Below are 23,583 nucleotides of genomic sequence, written 5' to 3' on the forward strand. Positions count from 1 at the left end.
AGTGACCAGTTAATCCTTTCTTCAAAGATACGTATGCATCTAAAAGCATCTTGATTGCTATGGTAGACATCTTCACTAATATCAGTTACCATAGAATTAAAATTTTATGTATGCCACATTTCTAATATGCACGATTACCTTCCTCTTTTGAACATGTCATTGACACAGCATTGAGTCAATGAGGCATAGCAATAGTGGGGAACCTTTTTCAGCCCAGGTGGCAGTAGTGGGTATTTGTGCAAGAAGCCAAAAGTGGGTGGTGCAATGGACACGACTTGCCTTTGATATAGTAGATTACATCCAAAAGTCAGAAGGTTTCTACACACACATAATCTCTTTTCCCCATCTGCAGAACAAGGATGCATTCCAGCTACGGAAAAACAGCTTGAGGAAGGCATGGAGCAGCAGGGCTGATGAGTGGTTTGGCCTGCCCTGGGGAGAGAGGGGGTGACCTATGAAGAGTCCCAAGGGCTGGAAAGAAAACTGAAGGGCAATAGCAACTGGTCCATCAGGGCAAATGGGGCACTACCCAACCAAACTCAGCCTGCCCTTAGTCAGCCCCCTCTTGCCTTCCTCCCATAGCTGTCAACGTTTCCCTTTTTAAAAGGGAAATTCCCTTATTCTGAATAGAAGAAGAAGAAGAAGAGTTTGGATTTGATATCCCGCCTTTCACTCCCTTTAAGGAGTCTCAAAGCGGCTAACATTCTCCTTTCCCTTCCTCCCTCACAGCAAACACACTGTGAGGTGAGTGGGGCTGAGAGACTTCAGAGAAGTGTGACTAGCCCAAGGTCACCCAGCAGCTGCATGTGGAGGAGCGGAGACGCGAACCCGGTTCCCCAGATTACGAGTCCACCGCTCTAACCACTACACCACACTGGCTCAATAGGATTCCTCGCAAGAAAAGGGAAAAGTTGACAGCTATGCTTCCTCCTTACTTAGAACCAGCCCAAAGGATGGCACTGGCTCCTCCTTAGTCTCAGTGCTGCCTTCATAGAATTCAGCAGGGTATAAGAGGGGAATAACGCCAGAAGTGGTTGGCTCTGGCTTAGCCTACTGCCTCCTTGCCTTCCACCCTACCCTGTTGCACCATGCTCCACAAAAGGCTGCATCTGGCCCCTGGGCTTGAGGCATAGGCATGTTGCCTTGTTTACATAAATAGCTGTTCCTGACCACATGGTTGGATGTTTTTCTTTAAAATTCTTTGGTGTTCCAAACGTCGTATAATAATGGGAGGGAGGGTGAGCTAAACTTACTCTCTCTGACTATTTTTCTATGTGCAATTATTGATCTGGAGGAGCATTCAGTCATGCAATTCCCTCACTTGGCAGTCTAAAATTTGCTTAGAATGGGGTTGGGAGAACTGAGTGACAGAAAAAGAGCCCCCAAAGGGAGACGCACTCATTTCATTGCATGGAGCCACGTGATCTACATAAGGCTAAATTCATCCTGCTGCATCTAGTAATCGAGTTTGTGCAAAGATACAATGTTGAGGATACCCTTGTGATGCAGCTTTGCACCTATATGGTACAAGTAGATAAATGCTCACAAATTTGTTTCTTCAAACTTCTTATGCCTGGCAGATTGGGGCTCCTATCTGCAGTGATTTCTGTGGGCATCCAGACTTAAAGAATATGCACATGAAGTAGAAGTCTCTGGAGAGGGGAAATTAGCTGATGAGCAAAGATCTGTTAGTAATTATTATTATTATTATTATTATTATTATTATTATTTATACCCCGCCCTCCCCAGCCAAGGCCGGGCTCAGAGCGGCTTACAAGCAATAATAAAAACAAGATGAATGATTACAACTTAAAAACAAAAATAAAATACAACTTTAAAATAATGGAACATTAAAATATTAAAATGTAGCCTCATCACAGGAGGAGAAGGAAAAGAAAAAAGAAAGGGAGGGAGGGAATCAAATTGGCTCCAAGCCAAAGGCCAGGCGGAACAACTCTGTCTTACAGGCCCTGCGGAAAGAAATCAGATCCTGCAGGGCCCTGGTCTCATGAGGCAGAGCGTTCCACCAGACCGGAGCCAGAGTTGAAAAGGCCCTGGCTCTGGTTGAAGCCAGTCTAACTTCCTTAGGGCCTGGGACCACTAGGGTGTTGTTATTTATGGACCTTGAGGCTCTCCGTGGGGCATACCAGGAGAGGCGATCCCGTAGGTACGAGGGTCCTAGGCCGAGAAGGGCTTTAAAGGGCTTTTTTAATAGTAGAGAGGTGGTAGCTTTTATTAGTTTGTTGGGCCATGGGAGAAAGGTGGCATTCCTACTATTCAGACTTGTAAAATAATAAATTTTAACACAGACATTTCAGAAGCAAATTTAAATAATTTTTATATCACTGTACTTCACATTGGCAAAGACTTCTGGGCATAATGTTTCCTGGGCAGGTTAAGTGGTTACACATGTGTTGCCACAAAGCTCTCTTACCCCATCTGTTGGGCTGGACGAGGATCAGCTACATAGTTGCAGCTGGAAAGGCATGCAAGTAGTAGGTTTTTTTATATATGTGATCCTGTTGCAACCTTCCAATAGTTTGACTTCATCCCCAAAGGCGCAGTTCTCCATACTGTCTCCTGAGACAGACGTATATCAACAACAACATAAACATACATGAAACACATCAAGGAAATACATTTTCAAAGATTCTTGTGTGGTGCTGATGAAAAATACCGTAGATTTGTCCTTTGTCTTGTTTACTAGTAAATTTTGGATGGTCCTGCTATTTCTTTCCTATGTGGCAGAAGTATTAGACTGGCAAAAAGATACAAATTCTTTCACAATAAATAACTTAGAACAAGCCCAACTAAAGAATACAGATTAATTAACTTAATGCTGTAAATTGGCTTTTGGGCTGCATAGTTTGGGGGTTTCCTCCGTTTCAGAAGGAGAAAGCATTTAGCTACTAAAGTTACACTTTACAGTGAAACGAAGTCAAATGTTGTTGGAGATTCTTTAGACATAATTGGCTTATATAATTTTAAAGGGCCTTTTTACTTTTCAGTGTGTCTTTTTGGAGTTAAAAAACTATTTTGTTTGTCAGGGGATGATTCTACTTTGAGTGGCATTGGACTTTCTGATGGAGCCAATATATTCGTGTGGAATGGAAAAGAGGTACAAAACTGTCTACCTTGTGAATGGGACAAACACATTTTGTTGTTTTTAAAGTTTATTTTCACTTTAAAGCTCATTATTTGTTGAATTGCATGCCATATCTTAATTAATGGCTAGAGTCTGTTTATGCCTAGAAGAAACATTGGTTTCATTTCCTTGTGGCAGGATCTTGTTGTTCTGCTATCATTCTTGTGTCATTTGCTTTTCTTGTTAGGAGTTTGCTTACCTGTGCCAACTGTGTGCATATTATTTCAATTTTCACAAAGCTCAAAAATTAAATGATAGCCACAATAGTTTCCTACACAAGGGCGCAAGCACACACAACTGGATATCCCTACCAACTCTGTTGCTCCCCCCCCCCCGGCAATTTTACTGTTGTATAACTAACACTTTTTCTCATCTAGTGGCCAAATGCATTTTTTATGAGCGTTCTGTGGTTTTTTTTTATTTGTGGTTGAAATGGACTTTGTTGTTGGGTGTTCATGCTATGCATTTTAAACATTTGTGGTGTGATAATGTATTATGTTTTTACCTGTAAGTTACCTAGAGGCATTTCACCCCCTTCTGAATAGTTGCATATGAATGGATACTAACATCTATTTGGATGCTTTAGTTAAGATTCCTGCTTTGCAGGGGGTTGGACTAAATGACTCTTGGGGTCCTTTCCAACTCTACAATTTTATGATTCTAAGATCTGACTTGAATGATTTACTGCTTTGTATGTTCTATGAACATTTAGTGATTTAATAAGAATACAGTAAAATTACCTGCCTTTGAAATCAATTAAATATTTCAACACAGAGGCTTGCCAACTCCCTGATTAAAGCCTTCACATTTTATTACACCTTAACAAATTTTTGAATATTAATTCAGGATATTGCTCATAGTATACTGCTTGTGGCATACAAGGAAGATCATGGTTTTACAGAAACCTGCACTTGAAGCATTAACTAAATGTTCTCTCAGCTCATTATCTGCGCTCAAATAATTCTGCTTTGTTTCTATAGGTTGATGGAGTGGAAGTTCTGACTGGCATTGACCATGAACCTGTTCTTATAAACGTTCTGCGTTTAGCTGGACATAACGAAGGACGAGTGGGACAGCAATTTATGGAATCCCAGCATGTATTTCCATGTAGTTCAAACCTGAGAGCTATTTGTGATGCTTTAATGTCACCCGAAGGGATTGTCTTAAAGAACCATTCAGGGTCTGAGAAAGACTCTGAAAACTGGAAAGTCATTCCTGAAGAAGATATGAAACAGACGCTCAGAAATATTGGACTCAAGAATGGAAGCTCAATCCTAGTTTTAGACAGCCATGACCAAAGGTAAATCTTGTGAATTGAATTGAGATTAAGTATTTATTCTCCTTTGATGTTTCATTGTGTAATTCAGTGGTGGAAAGCTATATGACAAGCCAGTTACGTGTTTTGGTGATTTTAAAAAAACCTCTAGGACCCATGCAATATTGAGGGCAGTTTATGTGGAAAGAATGGGAAATGGCCATCTCAGTGCCCACTCACGCAGGTGTCTCTTGACTGTGATCCAAGTGAGACTCATCAGAGGTCCTAATTTTTCCGTGAGGCAGTTTTCCCTAAGCCACACCCACCTGTTACATATTTACCTAATATGTAACATTAAGTGTGGGACAGGTGTTGATGTGACGGCAAAGAAACTTCCTATAGTTTCTTGGCAAACTGGGTTTGTTATTGGTGCGTTTTAAATTTGGCACCAAATGCAAGCCGTACTGGGACTGGTTCCAGTTGGGAGCTCCTGATCAGAATTCCCAAGTGCAGCCAATCCCTGCCAGAAGGAAGGTTTGTAGGGATTTGTTGGTGATACCTGCAATCCCCATTTTGATAGGGGATTGCAGCCTGTCTGGAGTTTAAGCCAGACTGCAAAGGAAGAAAGGAAAAAATTGGAGCGCACTTAAAGTGCCGTCCCAATACTTTCCTTTGAAGATTGGCCACCTGAAGCCATGGTGGCACCAGGTGATTGACAGGTAGGCACCTCACCCACCTGTCAAAGTGGCCCACAAGGGATGAAGGAGCCTTACTTAATCCCGTTTAACCCTAAAGAGGCTATTAGGGTTGGGGGCTGTGCCTTGCACTGTACCCTGCATTGCACAAGGAGGCTTCAGCAGTGGGAGAGGACACTTTTTTCCTTTCTTGTTCTCTAGAAATGTCTTGCGCCATCCTGCTGAGGCTTTCAGGTTCAAGCTGACAGTGACAGGTTGTCTCAGAAGAGTGAGAAATGAAATATTTCAACCCTTTCTCCTCCCGCTCCCAGTTTTTTCTCCCTTCCCCCTCCCCCATGTGCCCTGAACAGTTCTGCAAGGCACCTATTCCAGGTTACCTGGGACCATGAACAGGAATTCTCCTACTAGTGGCTGTGACAGTAATGCTTTTTTTTTTTTTTTTTTTGCACACGCCACCACTTTATAAACATCTTTGATATAATTCAAGTGGGATTCTGTTGTCCTTCTTCTGCCACCACCTCTTTTCACTATCTCAAGGACTCACAGCTGGTAACAATGTTTTTGCAACCAAAAGCATAAATATAATGAGCAAGGTCCATCAGTCTGTAGCTGCAGCCTGGTGTAAAGCTCAGTGGAGCCCCTTTTCTTTCCCTCCTCTCTTACACGATTTAGGGCAAAGAACATTTAGGCAAGAGATTTGTTCTCTGTTTAAGGGTATTTGCTAAAAGTCATGCCAGCTGAGAAGTTTTATATGAAAAAGATTTATCACAGTAAATAATTCTGAATGTGACTGGGATGTGTATTTCAGAATCTGCTTTCCTTTTCAACATTTCCTTCTAATCCTTTTGTGCTGGAGCTCTTTTTCAAGATGCCTAAATTACACTGCCGCCTTCTTTTCTGTCTCTTTCCATAGCTCCACTTCTGTGAGAGAACCTAAATTTAATTAGTTTCATTCCCACATTTATTACCTAAACCCACCAATGCAGAGAGTTCTTGTATCATTTTGTATAGTTTCATTTCTGTTGTTGTGGGAATGCATATTTCCAGTGTACTTTGTTAGAGATTCTGTGTTGGCCCCATCACATTAGTACCCATATACATGATGTCAGCAGGCTTTGACTGGATCTAGGTCCTGGATTATGTGCAGTCAGACTGGAATTTTAAGGCATCTGAAGGGTTTCTGTGGGAATAGGATTCATAGGGCATACTTTAAGAAATATATGGGTGGATGTTCCAGTATAGGAAATTAACATATAGACAACGTTGAAGTGTTTTATCAGCTGTGGTCTGAGCTGGCCATAAAAATGCCAGCATTGCATCCTGAAGTATAGCAGTCCATCAGATTATCCGAAACTAATGTTGTTGTTAATTACGCAGTTGGCTCAATCAGCAGCAATGTGGCTAAAAGTCGCCACCAGCAGATTTAAACCACAGTTACCATGGATGGGGTCCAAAGCTTCTGCAGGTTCACTCAAGGACACTATGCCATATAAAAAACTGCTTTTGAAAGTCTCACTGATTTCAAAAGATGATTGCTCTGCACCACACTTTGCAAGCAGTCAGAAGCCCCCAAACCCTTTGGACCCAGAATTCTAAGGGATCTGTACCCCATGGGTTGAAAGGTTTGAACGGATTTGCACTAAGTATATGTATGTGCAACTGCATTCATCTTGATATGCAGCTGGTTATCTTTTTTCTTTGGGCTAAACTCTAGGTTGAAATCTGCTTGGAGCAGACATTAAGGCACTAAGATTACTTAACTTAGAAGTGTGCCATACATATTCATTGCAGTGTTTGAGTAATTAATAAATAACCAAAAGAGGAGAAGGATAAAGAGCAAGAAATGTAGTAGGCACATGATACTGACTAAAATCAGATTTACCACCTGGTGTTGTGACTTCTGACACTTGCATGTATAGTACTGCCCACCACAGTGTCTCCTTGATGACAGTGGGGGATTGGGGTTGTGCTGTGACTGATATTTGCAATATTAGTTTATTACATAAGAACGAGACCCTACCTCGCTGGGTCATTTAGTTGCTTAGATTAGTACCATTGTTTAGAATTCATTTCCCTGCATTTTGTCTTACATGTGGTGCACAATTATGCATTCTAAGCATGTGTTGTTTGCAGCATGGTGAATGTGGCAGGCGGCAATTTGACTGCTTTTACGCATGATATCAGCTGGTTACAAGTAAAAAATTTCTGTAGATTGGAGGCTGAAGAGATACAAGTTAAAATTACTGCAACTATTGAAACAGTAAGTAAAGCAACTGTGATTGCACGGCTCTGAGAGATTTCATCTCCACTGATTCATTTCCTTCCATTCAATTCAGCTCATCTACTTTGTTTTGCTTTCTAAATTGTCCAAGTCCAGAAAGTTGTTTACCTTGTTACTTTTGCCTGCTTGTGTTTTAGATGCTTATAGGAAAGTAGGAAGATGTGCATATATTTGTAACACCCCTAGTGTCAGCTGTGAATGTGAGGACTGATTCACACATTGCTTTTTAAACTAGGGCACAAAAACACACGTTTAAAGTGCTAAACACATATGGCAGACATACATTTAAATAACTTTGCTTGTCTTCAATAAATGGGTTGTACTCAGTACAGTGTTAAGCAGATAGTACATCAGCACAAGAATTTCTCCTTGCACGGCGGAGCAGTCACCCCCTCTCCTCCCTGTGCACCCCCTAAATCTGCTGTGGGGTTTCCTCCACCCTCTGGAGCAGTTCAGGGGATGATGCGGGGGCACACACAAGGGAAGGAGGGGAAAACCACATTGTGCCAGCACTTTGTGCTGTTTAGTTTCATACAACCTGAAGTATTTATATAGTTACTGTTTGTACTTGGGCACATATGTTTGGTATTTGCAGCTGACTCCTTGCATAATTCCAATACATGTGTTACTGGACATCTTGCCCTTTACCTGCATGCATCTTAAGAACACAAGTTGGGAAATGTGATGTAGGAAGTAGTCTATTACAAAAAAGGACTGAAATACAATTAAAATAAACAAGTTCCATATTACACACTTTTTGTGTCAAGGAAGTTAAAAATGTTTTAGTAATAGCTCATTAGGTTATGGAGAAACATAATTGATGCAAGTTGGGGAGATTCTTTTAAAATGCAAATAGCTGCATTTTATGGCTCAATAATACATTTAAGTCTATATTCATAGTCAACATACCTTATTGACTTTTCTATATTTCCTGTTCAGCTTATTCATCTGAAAATATACAAGGTTTTATAAGAGTAAAAGAAATGCAGTAAAATGAAATTTTTGGCTGCTAATAAAAATGTTTCAGCCATCAGCTGTTAAGGGGGTTAAGTACTAAAACATAAACATTTATGAAATCTGCATTCCTTTGCTGAATCACATTTGCATTTAATTAATGGTTTTTATTTTAGGTGATGGCAGACATCAGGATTAAAGCAATAGAAGAAATGCAGTTGGACAAGGAGCTAGGTAAAATAGTTCTACAAAATTTAATTTTGTGTAGTTGGTTATTTCAGAGTTGGTGTTGAAGATATCAAGTGGTATCAGATCCAACAAAAGCTGCTACTAGAGGAATTTTCCTTGATTTCTTCCTTACCTCTGTGGCAGCTTTTAAGAGGATATAGGCGGCTGCAGGAGGAAGGATGAGTAGGTGAAAACAGCCTCCATTCACCCTGAACTGCATTTCCTCCAGCAGGTGCAACCTTGGGAGCAGAATTATATGCATGGGACATGTTAATCCAACCCATTTATTCTTTTGTTTAAATCGTAGATAAAACAATAGGCATGTGGGTTTCTATCAGTTCTAACAGAAACTGCTAACAAAATGTATTTGTGTACATACAAAAGCTATCAAGGGAAGATGTTTGGTATGGACAGAAGAAATAGTAATTGCATATTATTATACAGGCATGAGAGCACCTGTGTGATTAAGGCAGAGGGATCAAGCACTTGCTACCACAGTAAGTCTACAACATACATAGGGGTTACATTCTGAAGATCACATCTAAAGGCAAAATCACATAGAGACAAAACTCATTAGATTCAGTGGCAGGTGGGATTGCCAAAGTCATCTTTCCCAGAACCCTGCCCCCTTTCCATTTATATTTTTGCCACAAACATAAAGCTGAATGCGCACGAGTTAAATGCACATAAGTTGTGAGCTTACTGTGTTTCAAAGACTGAACATTATAATCGTTCTAAAAATAAGACAATTTGCCCCAACCACACAGTTCATTTTCTGAAATGTTTACACGTGCCCTTGAACATCACATGTATCTATTTTTGTAAATGTTTCTAATCTCAAATTAATTTAATCTCATTGTTTGAAATTTGTTTCTCTATTTTGAAACACATATACTCTGGCTTGGAAGGGATAGCTCAGTCAGTAGAGCATGAGATTCTTAATCTGTAGGCTGTGGGTTTGAGCCCCACACTGGGCAAAAAGATTCCTACATTGCAAGTGGTTGGACTAGATAACCCTTGTGGTCCTTTCCAACTCTACAATTCTGTGATACTAAGACCCTGATGTTGGGAAAGATGAGGGCACAAGGAGAAGGGGACGACAGAGGACGAGACGGTTGGACAGTGTTCTCAAAGCTACCAGCATGAGTTTGACCAAACTGCGGGAGGCAGTGGAAGACAGGAGTGCCTGGCCCATGGGGTCACGAAGAGTCGGACACGACTAAACAACAACAACAACATTTTGTTCTGCATTCCAACCTGGAGGAGCAATTGGCCATTCAATTAAATTGTCTTTCTATTAATGAGGTGAAGAAAAATTCAGGCAAATGAAACTTCATAGATTTGTATTGATTCCATCTTTATTCTCTTTTTTCATGCTTCAGTTAACAATAGCTGTCTCAGGCCCATTAGCAGAAATGGAAAACTTCTTTGTCCAGGTAAGCTCACATATCAGTCCTCCAAATACAGCTTAATGCAGCTGTATGTTTATGGTTGTGCTATCGTTTTTTTAAACAGAAGAAGTAGGGTTTATGATCAGGCAACCATTTGTTTTGTCTATGTTATTTGCAGCTTTTTTAAATTAGACATCAGATTCAGCTATACAGCAGCAGATAAAAAGTTTAAAGCAGGGGCCAGCAAACTTTTTCATCCGGGGGCCGGTCCACTGTCCTTCAGACCTTGGGGGGGGGGGGGGGCAGACTATATTTTGAAAAAAAATAATGAACGAATTCCTATGCCCCACAAATAACCCAGAGATGCATTTTAAATAAAAGGACACATTCTACTCATGTAAAAACATGCTGATTCCCAGACTGTCCGCGGGCTGGATTTAGAAGATGATTGGGCCGGATCCGGCCTCCAGGCCTTAGTTTGCCTACCCATGGTTTAAAGTGTGTTTTGGGTGCAATATACAGTGTGACACTAGATGATGGGGGGGAGCCTTATGGAAAATTCAATGCATTTTAAAAAATGCTGTAAAAAAAGCATTTTCAGAACGGTTTATATGTGTGTAGATTACACCTTATGGTTGCATTGCATATTATATCATAGAAATGTAAAGTTGGAAGGGACTCCAGGGGCCCTCTAGGCCAACCCCTTTCACTTCCCTTCACTTTGCCAAGCTACATAGACATTAGTTTATTCTTGTTGGTAAATAGGAGAAAGGGTGTTTTGATTTTTAAACTTTTAACATTTGCAAGGGAATAAAGACTACCCACCCCCACATGGCACTGGGTAAGAAAGAAGGGATTAGTGTTGTTTTTTACTGAAGCCAGGAGGCTAAGCATGAGAACAGAAGCTGGGGGGGGGGGGGGGGAGAGAAGCAAGAATTGCAGAATGTTTTAGCTGGAGGATCAGCATAAAGGGAATCTTTGAACTGTTGTGAATTGCTTTCACAGAAAGAGGAAATGAATTAAATCTGGAGAAAAGGATCAAAGGATTTGCCAACAACAATAAAACAATTGGAACTTTGCATTTGCATGTTACCAGGGGATTAAGTTCTTTGAAAGAATAATTATTTTAAACTAACATCTATGTAGGTTGGCAAAGTGAAGAGTAGTTATATTGGATTTATCAAAAATACCTTATAGTTAAATAATAGTACAAGCACTAACTGAAATATGAACAGCCAATCGAAAAGAATAAAGGAAAAAATAATTAATGATAAAATGTTAAACTATTTCAAGTAAAGGACTGAGAAGCAGAGGTCCCTGGGTGTATCAGTGCCAACTTCCATGGTGTTATTAGGTATCATCTATAGCAGGCATGTCCAACAGGTGGATTGTGATCTACTGGTAGATCACTGGACGTCTGCGGTGTGTCACTGGTAGATCATTGGCTCCTCCAAAGAAGCTGAACAATTGTGACTCCCCTAAAAACAGCTCAACATTTTACCTCCTCCCTGAAAAAGCTCAACAACTTTGACCACAAGTTTATAACTCTGTGAGTAGATCGCAGTCTCTTGTGAGTTGCCCCCCCCCCCCGATCTATAGATAGGTTTCAAGGTGAGTTCCCTTCTTTTGGCTGAGATGGATTTAAAGGGAGGTTTAGACTACAGTTTGGTCCATTGGGTAGGGTCGTGCTAAACTCAGTGCCCTGCACCCCTGCCTCCGGTGAAGTTTTCCACCTCCATTGACGGCAGAAGCTGGCTGCAGATGGCATCCACGGGCTCACATCATCCCTCCCCTCCAAATTCCGGGGGGGACCGGGACCGGATAAGCCTCCTCTGGCCCCCCTCCCTCCCTCAGGCTTTGGAAAGCCTCAGGGGAACTACTTCCACGTTTGTGGCCAGAAACAGAAGTCTAAACCCAGTCTTTCTAATTTGTATGAGGTGCAGTGCATTTTGGAGTTTCCTGATTAATTTTTACATTACTGCTTTAAGAAACAAAGCATGATTCTTTGTTCCTGTTTTGGACTACTTAAGTGCCTGAGGATTATACTGTTAAAGAAGCAGAGCTGAAAATGGGAAGCCTTCTAGGACTGTGCTCTGGAAAAGCTCCAACAGCCACTGAGGTAAGACAAACTGTATAAGAAGGTTTTACAAGGGCTTTTGGAAACATTTGTCACTATTTTTATTCTTGTCATTTTGTTGTTGGCACTGTTAGTGGCAGAATGAGATAAGTGTACCTTTGGGTGAAGCCCACGCCTTGCTGAAGTTTAATCCAATGGTTTGTTCCCATGGATTCCTCCACTAAAATAAGCTGAGTGGAGGCAATTTTCTTTCATTTCCCCCTCCCAGATTCAGTTTCTGCACCACCTTCCATGTTGTTGTAGAGGGTCTCTAGCTCTCTGGAGCAGTTTTGCAGAGGGCTGCAGTGGGTAGGGTGAAAATCACCTAGCTTCCTCTTACATAAGCAGAAGCTTCTGTTGGATGAAAAGCAGTCATGCAAGCAGAATGGTTGTGTTAGATTCCACCCACAGTGTGTTTAAGGCGTGTCACTGCATTGTTCACAGCTAGTGTACTGAATATTACTAGTTTCCTTTGAAATTTCCTTAAATCCCAGTGCTGGGTCAATCTTTTATTAGCAATCAACAGAACCTTTGGTTTGTTTGGGTTCAGAAAAACTGTGATCTTATAAGGGGTAACAGTAATGTATTGAACCATTGCTCCCTAGTTATTGAACATAGAACTAAATGAAACTTACACTGTCATGGTTCAAAATAGTAGCCTGAATGACTAGCATCAGTTCCCAATAGTGTCTGGAGGGGGAAAGTAACTCTTAACCTTCTGCTTTAGATCCTTTAACTGAAGATACCAGAGAATGAACCTTAAATCTTTTGTATATGGGCTCTGCCATTAACTTATGCCCCTCCCAAACTAAAAATACAGTTGAAAAAAGGAATTTACAGAGCAATCCTATTGAGTTGGAGAGAGGGAGGATCAATGGTGGATGAGCAGTCATACACTAAGCTTTGGTGGGCTCAGGCTGACAGGGTGGAAGGTAAGGGGAAGGCATATTTTCTTTCTGGTCCAGTGGGAGTGAAAATAAATGTACTTTCTTCCAGCAGTGTGTTTGGCGTATGTGAGAGCTTTGGATCCAGTGGATTTGATCTAAGCCTTGGGAATGCCTCCATTGTGCCCTCTGTGCTATTGGAGCATTAATGGCAGGGAAATACAGATGGTGGTCCCCTCCCCCCATACTGTCATGAGAGGGGGCTTACAAGGGCAGATCATCCAGTCTGCAGGTGGATCTCCTCCTCCTCCACCACCACCACCTGTGGAGAGAGAGATCCACTAAATTCTGTAGCTCCTGGGACGCCATCCCAAAGAACATAGGATTGTGCACTTACACTTGTTTTCAGCCACATACCGTATTTTTCGCACCATAGGACGCACCGGCCCATAGGACGCATCAAGTTTTTTGGGGGGGAAATAAAGAAAAAAAAAATTATTTCCCCCCCAGGCGCTTGTGGGGCCGGCAGCGGGGAGAAGCGCTCTTCTCTCCGCAGTCCGCCTTCAGATCAGGTCCGGGGACAGCGGGAAGACGCGCTGCGTCTCCCAGCTGTCCCCGGAGCTTGGGGGCAGGCAGCGGGGAGAAGCGCTCTTCTCCCTGCCGCCCGCCTTCAGATCAGGTCCGGGGACAGCAGGAAGACGCGCTGCGTCTCCCAGCTGTCCCCGGAGCTTGGGGGCAGGCAGCGGGGAGAAGCGCTCTTCTCCCTGCCGCCCGCCTTCAGATCAGGTCCGGGGACAGCGGGGAGACGCGCTGCGTCTCCCAGCTGTCCCCGGAGCTTGGGGGCAGGCAGCGGGGAGAAGCGCTCTTCTCCCTGCCGCCCGCCTTGCGATCAGGTCCGGGGACAGCGGGAAGACGCGCTGCGTCTCCCAGCTGTCCCCGGAGCTTGGGGGCAGGCAGCGGGGAGAAGCGCTCTTCTCCCTGCCGCCCACCTTGACATCAAGTCCGGGGACAGCGGGAAGACGCGCTGCGTCTCCCAGCTGTCCCCGGAGCTTGGGGGCAGGCAGCGGGGAGAAGCGCTCTTCTCCCTGCCGCCCACCTTGACATCAAGTCCGGGGACAGCGGGAAGACGCGCTGCGTCTCCCAGCTGTCCCCGGAGCTTGGGGGCAGGCAGCGGGGAGAAGCGCTCTTCTCCCTGCCGCCCACCTTGACATCAAGTCCGGGGACAGCGGGAAGACGCGCTGCGTCTCCCAGCTGTCCCCGGAGCTTGGGGGCAGGCAGCGGGGAGAAGCGCTCTTCTCCCTGCCGCCCGCCTTCAGATCAGGTCCGGGGACAGCGGGAAGACGTGCTGCGTCTCCCAGCTGTCCCCGGAGCTTGGGGGCAGGCAGCGGGGAGAAGCGCTCTTCTCCCTGCCGCCCGCCTTGCGATCAGGTCCGGGGACAGGCAGCGGGGAGAAGCGCTCTTCTCCCTGCCGCCCGCCTTGCGATCAGGTCCGGGGACAGCGGGGAGACGCGCTGCGTCTCCCCGCTGTCCCCGGAGCTTGGGGGCAGGCAGCGGGGATAAGCGCTCTTCTCCCTGCCGCCCGCCTTGCGATCAGGTCCGGGGACAGCGGGAAGACGCGCTGCGTCTCCCAGCTGTCCCCGGAGCTTGCGGGGCCGGCGGCGGGGTCTCCCCGCCGTCAGCCTCCAAACCACTTCGGGAGACAGCGGGATGGCGGCGTTCCGCCTCCCTCTGTCCCCCGACCTTGTGGGGCTGGCGCTGGGGCTCTCCTGAAGCCTGGAGAGCGAGAGGGGTCGGTGCGCACCGACCCCTCTCGCTCTCCAGGCTTCAGTGAAAGCCTGCATTCGCCCCATAGGACACACACACATTTCCCCTTCATTTTTGGAGGGGAAAAAGTGCGTCCTATAGTGCGAAAAATACGGTACTTTCATTTTAAATTCAAAACACATTATGGATGCTTACATTCAAATATTCATATTTTAGACATAGAAATATTTCCCCTCCCCCCAATCACCTGTGATAAGCAACATTCTTCCCCAGAGGATTAAACAGGGGAGCTTTTGTTAATTGAAAGACTGTTTTGTTACTGTTTTAGGTCATTGATATGTCACTAAATGCCAAACTTTACAAAAATTACAAACTGATTTGATGACCTATTTTCATGGCTGCCATATTCCGTATTGGATTATGTGTCCATAAAATGCCTTAATCTTAAAATGTGAAGTATGCTGAGCTTAACTGTATATGGAGCAAGAAACCTGAGTAATCATCTTTCTTCTAGCTTTTTCTGTATTATATTGTGGGCCATGAGCTTCAGTCTAGTCCAGAGATGGAGATAGTGGTGGAGGAGACTACAACTGTAAGAGAGGTAAATACAGGAGCTATAAATTCTGTGTAAACACATTGCTGTAGAGATATTTCAAAATTCTGGTATGGCCACTTTGTACTCTAGTACTACCACTATAGCACTGTAGTGCTGTTGTAGACAGTGGTTCAGAATTGAATGTTCCTCTGGAGAAACCAATCTTAAAATGCAAAAATGAATTGGCTTTTTAGGTTTACATAATTTGATCAGTCTAATCAAAGATTAGCAAACAATAATAATAAATAAATAAATAAAATGAGGCTATGAGCAAATGACATATCTATTTTGTTCTGTGTGGTGTAATAGGGAATGAAAAACAAAGTCTTAAACATGGCCTTTTTAAGGTTGAAGTGGTAGTTTTTAATTTAAATTGTATGTTTGCTGTTAGACTTATGCAGACAGTTAAGAATACATCTTCCCACAATACTGACCTAATTCCTGGTTTTAACATTTTATGTGTGTGTGTTTTTGTATGGTTCTATGTTCTGTTTCCTAGTTCTTCTGGATCTCTCAGTGGCTTTTGATACCATCGACCCTGACATCCTTCTGGACTGTCTAAAGGGGCTGGGAGCTGGGGGCACTGTTATACAATGGTTCCGCTTCTTCCTCCTGGGCCGTGTCCAGAAAGTGGTGTTGGGGGATGAGTGTTCGGGTCCCTGGGCTCTCACTTGTGGGGTGCCTCAGGGTTCCGTCCTCTCCCCCATGCTTTTTAATATCTATATGAAGCCGCTGGGAGAGATCATCAGGGGGTTTGGGCTGGATGTTCATCAGTATGCAGATGACACCCAGCTCTACCTCTCTTTTAAATCAGAACCAGTGAAGGCGGTGAATGTCCTGTGTGAGTGTCTGGAGGCAGTTGGAGGATGGAAGGCGGCTAACAAATTGAGGTTGAATCCTGACAAGACAAGTACTGTTTTGGGGGGATGGGGCGGGCAGGTGTGGAGGACTCGCTGGTCCTAAATGGGGTAACTGTGCCCCTGATGGGCCAGGTATGCAGCCTGAGAGTCATTTTGGACTCACAGCTGTCCATAGTGGCACAGGTCAGTTCTTTGTCCAGGGCAGCTGTCTACCCTCTCCGTCTAGTACACAGGCTGAGACCCTACCGGCCCACGGACTGTCTTGCTTGGACTACTGCGATGCGCTGTAGTGACCCGGAAACTACAATTAATGCAGAATACGGCAGCTAGACTGGTGACTGGGAGTGGCCGCTGAGACCATTTAACACTGGTCCTGAAAGACCTACATTGGCTCCCAGTACGTTTCTGAGCACAATTCAAAGTGTTGGTGCTGGCCTTTAAACACCCTAAACGGCCTCAGCCCAGTATACCTGAAGCAGCGCCTCCACCCCCCATCGTTCCGCCCAGACACTGAGGTCCAGCTCAGGGCCTTCTGGCAGTTCCCTCACTGTGAGAAGGGAGGTTACAGGGAACCAGGCAGAGGGCCTTCTTGGTAGTGGCACCCGCCCTGTGGAACACCCTCCCATCAGATGTCAAGGAAATAGACAACTCTCTTGACTTTTAGAAGACATCTGAAGGCAGCCCTGTTTAGGGAAGTTTTTAACGTTTGACATTTTATCAGGGGTTTTTAATAGTTGGGAGCTGCCCAGAGTGGCTGGGAAAATACTTAGTTTAGAAATATTTTTATAAATAAAATAAATTGTCATGATGTACCACAGTGAGTGCTGTTCATCAGTATTTAAATTTTACTAACTTTGTTTATGGTGTATTTTTCTTTCAGTGTTTAAATTTAATGTTGAAGAAGTCTGGCTTAGCTGGTTAGTATAAATTTATTATAAATGTTATTATCTTTATTTTAGTTCTTTATTGTTATTAAATATTACTGAAAATTTTGAAGCCAACAACAAGAATTGTGCCATAAAGCGGTCTTTACAGTGGCAAAATATTGTTCGTGATTTTAGTGCGCTTTGGCAGGAATCTAAAAGTCACCTAGTCTAAGGGAAAATCCCCCACATCTAATTATTTGCTAAGTTGGTATAATTGAAATACAATATTCTCAAAATGGCATCTCTCTTGCTACACCACCTCAGACCTCTATATTGAGTGATAACCCCACGTTAGTCATACTCTGAGTAGATCAATTACAATTAATAGACTTAAGTAACTTAAGTGTTGATTATCAACAGATGCTCTCTGAGTGTGGCTTATGAGGCAATGCAAGCCCCAACTGGTGGGGTTTCACATAGCAGGAGGGCCACCCCTACACCTGCAGCCCTGCTCTGTACAGCAACCAGGGATGAGAGAGGGGGGGCAGGATTATCCAAGCTGGAATAGTGATGAGGTCTGCAGATGCCAGCTCAGACCTTCCCTGCCTCTGGAACACTGTTTTTATTCAGTGGGCAGAAGGGGAAGCTCTGCACATGACTCTGGAGCCACTCTGGTGGTGGCAGCCTGCAAGATGCCAGCCGAAGAGAGTGAAAGGACGTCTGCTCAATCTCCGTGTCCCCTAGCCCAGCACAAGGAGGATTTCGATTGCTCTGCCCGCTGTATTTAATAAAATGATAAATATGCAGGAACAATATTCATGATGTGACTCTTGTTATTTTTTATGTTTCACTTTGATGATTTCCTGGTTTCTTTTGCAGGGGACAACTGGCACTTGAGAAAGATTGACTGGTGCTATGAAGCTGGGGATGCGTTAAGTGAGGAAGTAAAAAAGCTAATTTTTTACATGGATTTTTTACATTCATTTACATAAGTATTCCTTTTGATATTACTTCTATAGGACTTTGTAAATACTGTATAAAGGTTATAGCTCCTGTGAACATACTTGTTAGTCCAAAATACATGTGCAACTGTAGCCCCATTATTTAACCCATTACTACTTCAATACTTTTAGTGCCCTTTACAAATTGGAAATCAGTTATTTAAAAATGGCATTGAGATTCTGCTATAGGCAGATAGAGTATACTGCTTACATTCCCCTCCCTTCTTTTTATTTATTTTTTCTTGTGTGAGCTTTGGTTAGGTGCACTCCTTTCTTTTGTACACAGGTGGGTAATACCGTTACTAGGACAACCAAAAGGTCACCAAAAATGTGGCAAACTTTCAGGCTTTCTAGAGCTCTTTGTCAGGTAGAGCAGGATGTAGTGCAAGAAGGAAAACTGAAATGAAAAGAAAAGTAGGAAATGTAAGTTACCGTGTATCTTGTAACCATGAAATCAGCATGTAGAGTTGATTTCCAAGATGGAAATTGCAGATTAAGTTAGCCCCTCCCAAAAGTAATGAGTAGTATTAACCATTAAGTAATATTACCATATATGACTTCAATTGACTATTTTACCTAATACAGCAGGCTTCCTCAACCTCAGCCCTCCAGATGTTTTTGGCCTACAACTCCCATGATCCCTAGCTAGCAGGACCAGTGGTCAGGGATGATGGGAATTGTAGTCTCACAACACCTGGAGGGCCGAGGTTGAGGAAGCCTGGATTAATGCAGATAAAGGCTACAATGTTTCTCATTACTTCTGCAATCTTCTTACCCAGGAATCTGTGTACAGTGGTGCCTCGCAAGACGAAAAGAATCCGTTCCGCGAGTCTCTTCGTCTTGCGGGTTTTTTCGTCTTGCGAAGCAAGCCCATTAGCGGTTTAGCGGATTAGCGCTACAGTATTAGCGGTTTAGCGGGCTTAGCGGATCAGCTGATAAGCGGCTTAGCGATCAGCTGTTAAGCGGCTTAAGGATCAGCTGATAAGCGGCTTAGCGATCAGCTGATAAGCGGTTTAGCGGCTTGGGAAAAAGGAAAAAAACCCCGCAGGAACTCGCAAGACATTTTCGTCTTGCGAAGCAAGCACATAGGAAATTCGTTTTGCGAAGCACCTCCAAAACGGAAAACCCTTTCGTCTAGCGGGTTTTCCGTCTTGCGAGGCATTTGTCTTGCGGGGCACCACTGTATTTTCTTTAAGATGTGGGTCAGATCTGGAATACAAGTCAGACTGTGTTTTCTCAGACCATGGGAAAGGGTTTATTCCAGAACCATAGGATGGCTGTGTGGGACCTAGCCTGCAATTTCCATCGTGAAACTAAGTACATGTTAACCTCACAGCAACAGCATCTAGTCAGTGGGTGGGGAACAGAACCTGGCAGTGACCTGGATTCTCAGCTTTCTCACCTCCAGCAGGCCCACCTGTTAATCACCTAACACCACCATGAGTCTGGTGGCCCAGTCTACCTTTGCAATGCAGCTTGAGTTGAAGCCACTCTGTAAAGAGAAATCCTAGCCAATCCAAGCAGGACTTGAAGTCCCTGATAATCAGCTGATTGGCACTGACTTTGAAACCTCACTTTTGACAAGAATCAGCTCCACTCAGGAACTCGGATTGGAATTTCCTGAGTGGAACTAATCCCAGAGGAGTTTGCATTTGGTGCCCTTTTTTCTCTTAGGTGTATTGTTCTAACCAAAGACTTGTAGCAATAGTATTAATAAAATAATACAGAACTTACACCTGTAATGTAAGCCAACATCTATTTTGGAAGAGAGAGAAGATACCAGACACCCCAACAAGCACTATAAATATGCGCCCCACTTGCCAAGGAACAATCAGGAACACATTTTAGGGTTCCCAGTTGTTCCTTTGCAGCCATGTTGGTACCCACTCCACACCTGAGGCGTCGGGGGGTGGGGGGCAGGCTTGGGGCAGAGGATTTCCCATTGCTGAAACAAACTTTGGAGGGTTTCTCCCCTTATGGATAAAACATTGCTATCTTTTGCATTTTCTGTATTCTCTTACATGTTTACTTTTGTTTCCTCAGGCTGCCACACTAAAAGAACTAAATATCTGCAGTGGGGATATACTGAATGTTGCTGAGGGGAAGCTTCCGCCAAAGGTGAAATAACATTTTTTGTATTAAAGTGTAGTATTTAGGAAGCTGGCCTTTCAGTTTCAGCATAGCAGTGACAACAGCATGCTGAAGTAATGTAATCAGTTTTCCCAGAGAAAACCTGGTAGTTAAATCTGAAAAAAATATGCTTATTTTCAGTAAAGGCTGGGGGGGAGACGACTGTGTGCCATCCTAACGCTCCATCCATCAACCTGGGCAGGGCATTGGGATTTATCTGCAAATCATAGACTACTGAGGACTCTGCATTGTTTTTGTTTAATCCTTTATTCAGAAGTATTACAATTAGTATCTGTTCTAAAGCCAACACTATTTGTTTCTTTGTAGCAGGAAATTATAGAATGTCTTTCATTAATTCCCAAAGGGGTTCCTGAAAGTGTCTGTCTGGTGGTACAAAGCCTTCTCTCAGTCAAGGCACAAAAGGAACAGGCAAGACCAAGGAAACTCTGTCTGCATAAAAATGGAAGCTCTGGAGCTGTCCACATCTGGAGGTAAGTTATAGGTCTCCAAGCAATACAAACAAACAAACAAAAACAAAATATATTTTCAGCCCTGGAAGTAACTATTTCGCCATCCCCATATCACCATGTCAGCAAGAGTTTGTATTTGAATTATTATTATTAATTATTTTTTGAAGTTCAATGTAAATAATCATTTCTTGGACCAGACACTTGCTTAAAAAGAAGCAGCTGAAGCCCTTGTGAGGCAATGAGAGAGGGCTTTTTATTTCTCTTTTAAGTAGGTGAGGGAGAGCACAGAGCTTGGAGCTCCATTTTAGTTTAGTTATTGATAACACAATTCATGTTTTACTAATTGTGTAACTGAAGAACTCTAAATTTCATTAAACTCTGACTCTTGATGTTCTTTAAAGATACACCAACATTTCTACAAAGTGAAGTTGACCTATGTTATGTGGGTGATATAGAAATCTCAGGAGACGCTTTCCTGGAAGACCTAAAGATGCAGGTTAGATATTACATTTTGTTAAGCGAAGACAAATCTACTCATTAAGTAAGATCTATTAATATATATTTTTTATTTCCTTTCCTCTGTCTCCAGTATGTTCTGATATGGCATTTGCTTAGATGCCATTTTCAGTGGTAAGTACAACCAGGGACTTTTGAGACACTTCCTAATATCCACTTCTAGCAGTTTGTCATCTGTTTCATGTGTCCTTAGCTGCAAGACTCATGTTACACTTTCATCAGAATTACAATTTCTGTATGTGAATGCAGAATATGCAGTCTCGCAAGAACCACTCTGCATTTTGACACGAGTTCTTTTATTTTTGTGTATGTGTCCTTCGTGTGTGGGGTGTAATAGGTTGGTGGTAATATTTGTGAAATTAACTAACGGGAAACTTTTAGGTGAGGTGAAACATGAGCATAAACAGTTGCTTCATAATGAATCAGGCCATTGCTCCATCTAGTCCAGAACTGCCTTCTTCAACTGACAGCAGCTTTCTAAGATCTCAGACAGTGCTTTTTCTCAATTTTGCTATCTGAAACCCTTTTTAATAGGTTTAATCCTGGACACCTTCCCAAGGTCTTTTGCGTGCTCTACCACTAAGTTCCTGAACAGTAATAGAATTCTTAAAGGGGAAAAAACAAGACATACAACTTTCATTGAGATTTCATTGCATTGACAAGGAAAATTGGCTGTAACCCAGTTAAGACATAGTTTAATACAAACTATCTTTTAATATGAGTTTTTCTCCAATCGAATCATAAATGTTAAAAAGTTCTGATCTTGGCTTATCCCTATAAATTGTTTGGAGAACAGAAACCATAAGCCCCGTTTGGACAACAGATTCTGGCCTGTGGCATGGCAGGAGGGGCGTTGCCCAAACCCCTGTTTGTGATTAGTTTCGTCCAAACAAACAAAGCCATGTTCGGATGAAACAAGCCATGAGCCAGTTTTAGGCAACACAACAAGTCAAGACTCCGGTTTCTTTTTCTGCAGTGTAGCAGGCGCAGGGGAGAAATGCTGTAGAAACATTTGAGCAGCCTGCAATGGCCTGCTACTCATTTACATTACGGGTGAACCAGGCCTGTGTTACATCCCAGAGACAACAGTTGTTTGGTGACACTAGTGTGGATTAGTAAAGGAGCCTCTATGAGCCGCTACACACTGAGATGATTGGGGGAGGGTTTTGGACTGCCTTTCCTTGTATCTAGAATGTAACGTGAAAGCCAGTTGTGTACTGAAGTTTCCATGCTCAAATAAGCATTGTTCCACCTGATTCTGGTGTTAAGCTTTAGGCATAAAAATAGAGTGGGTATAAGTCTGAGATCCGCTCCCAGTAGCACTGCATATAGAGGTTGCAGTGTGGGGAATTATCTTTTGAAGATTTTATGCAATGTAGATTTTGACAGAAAATAAAAAATTCCCTAGGACCCTCTACAACATTGCATTTCAATAATATTGAGGGAAATAGTAAAGTTATTAAAAGAAATGTGATGTGGTGGTTAAAATTTATGCTTACATTTGTAGTCCTGCAAGTTAGAAAATTACTAGTTTTCTGAGCTTAAACTAACATTTATTCTAAAATTGCTAGCAAAGTGCTTTTCTTTTCAGGTGATGACTTTGCCATTCTCTGAAGAGTTTAGTATTCCACTACCTGAGTTTCTCAGAGTTTGGACAATGGAAAATAAGTGCCCTTGCAGGCTTTTACGAAACAATAAGCAGCAACTCCAGTAGGTTTCTATGTATAACATTCAGTTAAATAAATGTTAATGCAATATATTTTTACCATTATTTTTAATTAACACTGCAATCCTACACACTTAACTAAGAGTCAGTCGCTTTGAATTTGGTGGGATATACTTTGAGACTGAAATCCTGTATCCAATTTCCTAGAAGAAAGTTTTCAGTAGGTTTTACTTTTCGGTAGGCATGTGTATTGTTGTCCTGCAAGCATTCATTCAGTTGTTCTTTACTATCGTAAGCAATTAAAACAAACTAAGCATCATTGATTGTGGCCTAGACCTCTTTTTGATTAATTCTTTTCAGGAAGGTAATCTGTTCTGTCTGTATAAATTAGGCAGAGGATTTCTAACTACCCTGTGTATAAGTGTTCTGGCAACAGTTAAATTGACAGTCTATGATATTTCAAAATCCAGCTTCTAAATGTGGAACTTGTATTTTTTAAAAATTATTTATATCCTGCCTTTCCTATTCTGAATTTAAAATATTTACTATGTTTCTTTTTCAGTAAATTCAAACTAGGAAACAGAGTGGAAATTTGTATAGAGCCTTTACACAAGGAAGAGAATCTTGGGTAAGATATTCAGCCACAATTCATCAAAACAGGTTTTAGAAAACCTTGTAAAATATTTATTTCAAATCCCAATTATTCTGAATTTTCCTTCTATAGTACTTTTTTTTTAAAGAGTAGGGAATCTATGGAGTCTCCGTG

General features: G+C 42.6%; 1 protein-coding gene across 7 annotated transcripts in view; it reads left to right on the forward strand.

Moving 5' to 3' along the window:
- The window catches only part of USP40 (ubiquitin specific peptidase 40), a 44,655-nt gene that overhangs the window by 15,935 nt on the left and 5,137 nt on the right, over positions 1-23,583 (forward strand). For 6 of the 7 annotated variants that reach the window (XM_081015724.1, XM_081015727.1, XM_081015730.1 and 3 more), the window contains exons 15-28: positions 3,048-3,118; positions 4,126-4,445; positions 7,229-7,355; positions 8,507-8,564; positions 9,941-9,994; positions 11,980-12,068; positions 15,228-15,314; positions 17,049-17,085; positions 17,914-17,978; positions 20,079-20,153; positions 20,530-20,656; positions 21,037-21,131; positions 22,743-22,861; positions 23,380-23,445. In XM_081015724.1, the coding sequence (XP_080871850.1) occupies positions 3,048-3,118; positions 4,126-4,445; positions 7,229-7,355; positions 8,507-8,564; positions 9,941-9,994; positions 11,980-12,068; positions 15,228-15,314; positions 17,049-17,085; positions 17,914-17,978; positions 20,079-20,153; positions 20,530-20,656; positions 21,037-21,131; positions 22,743-22,861; positions 23,380-23,445 (1,390 nt within the window). Of the gene's footprint in view, positions 1-3,047; positions 3,119-4,125; positions 4,446-7,228; positions 7,356-8,506; positions 8,565-9,940; positions 9,995-11,979; positions 12,069-15,227; positions 15,315-17,048; positions 17,086-17,913; positions 17,979-20,078; positions 20,154-20,529; positions 20,657-21,036; positions 21,132-21,224; positions 21,266-22,742; positions 22,862-23,379; positions 23,446-23,583 lie in introns of those variants that run through there. The other variant, XM_081015729.1, reaches the window with a different exon arrangement.

Source organism: Podarcis pityusensis, assembly GCF_964106645.2.
Source record: "Podarcis pityusensis genome assembly, chromosome: 1".
NCBI classification, from domain to species: domain Eukaryota; kingdom Metazoa; phylum Chordata; class Lepidosauria; order Squamata; family Lacertidae; genus Podarcis; species Podarcis pityusensis.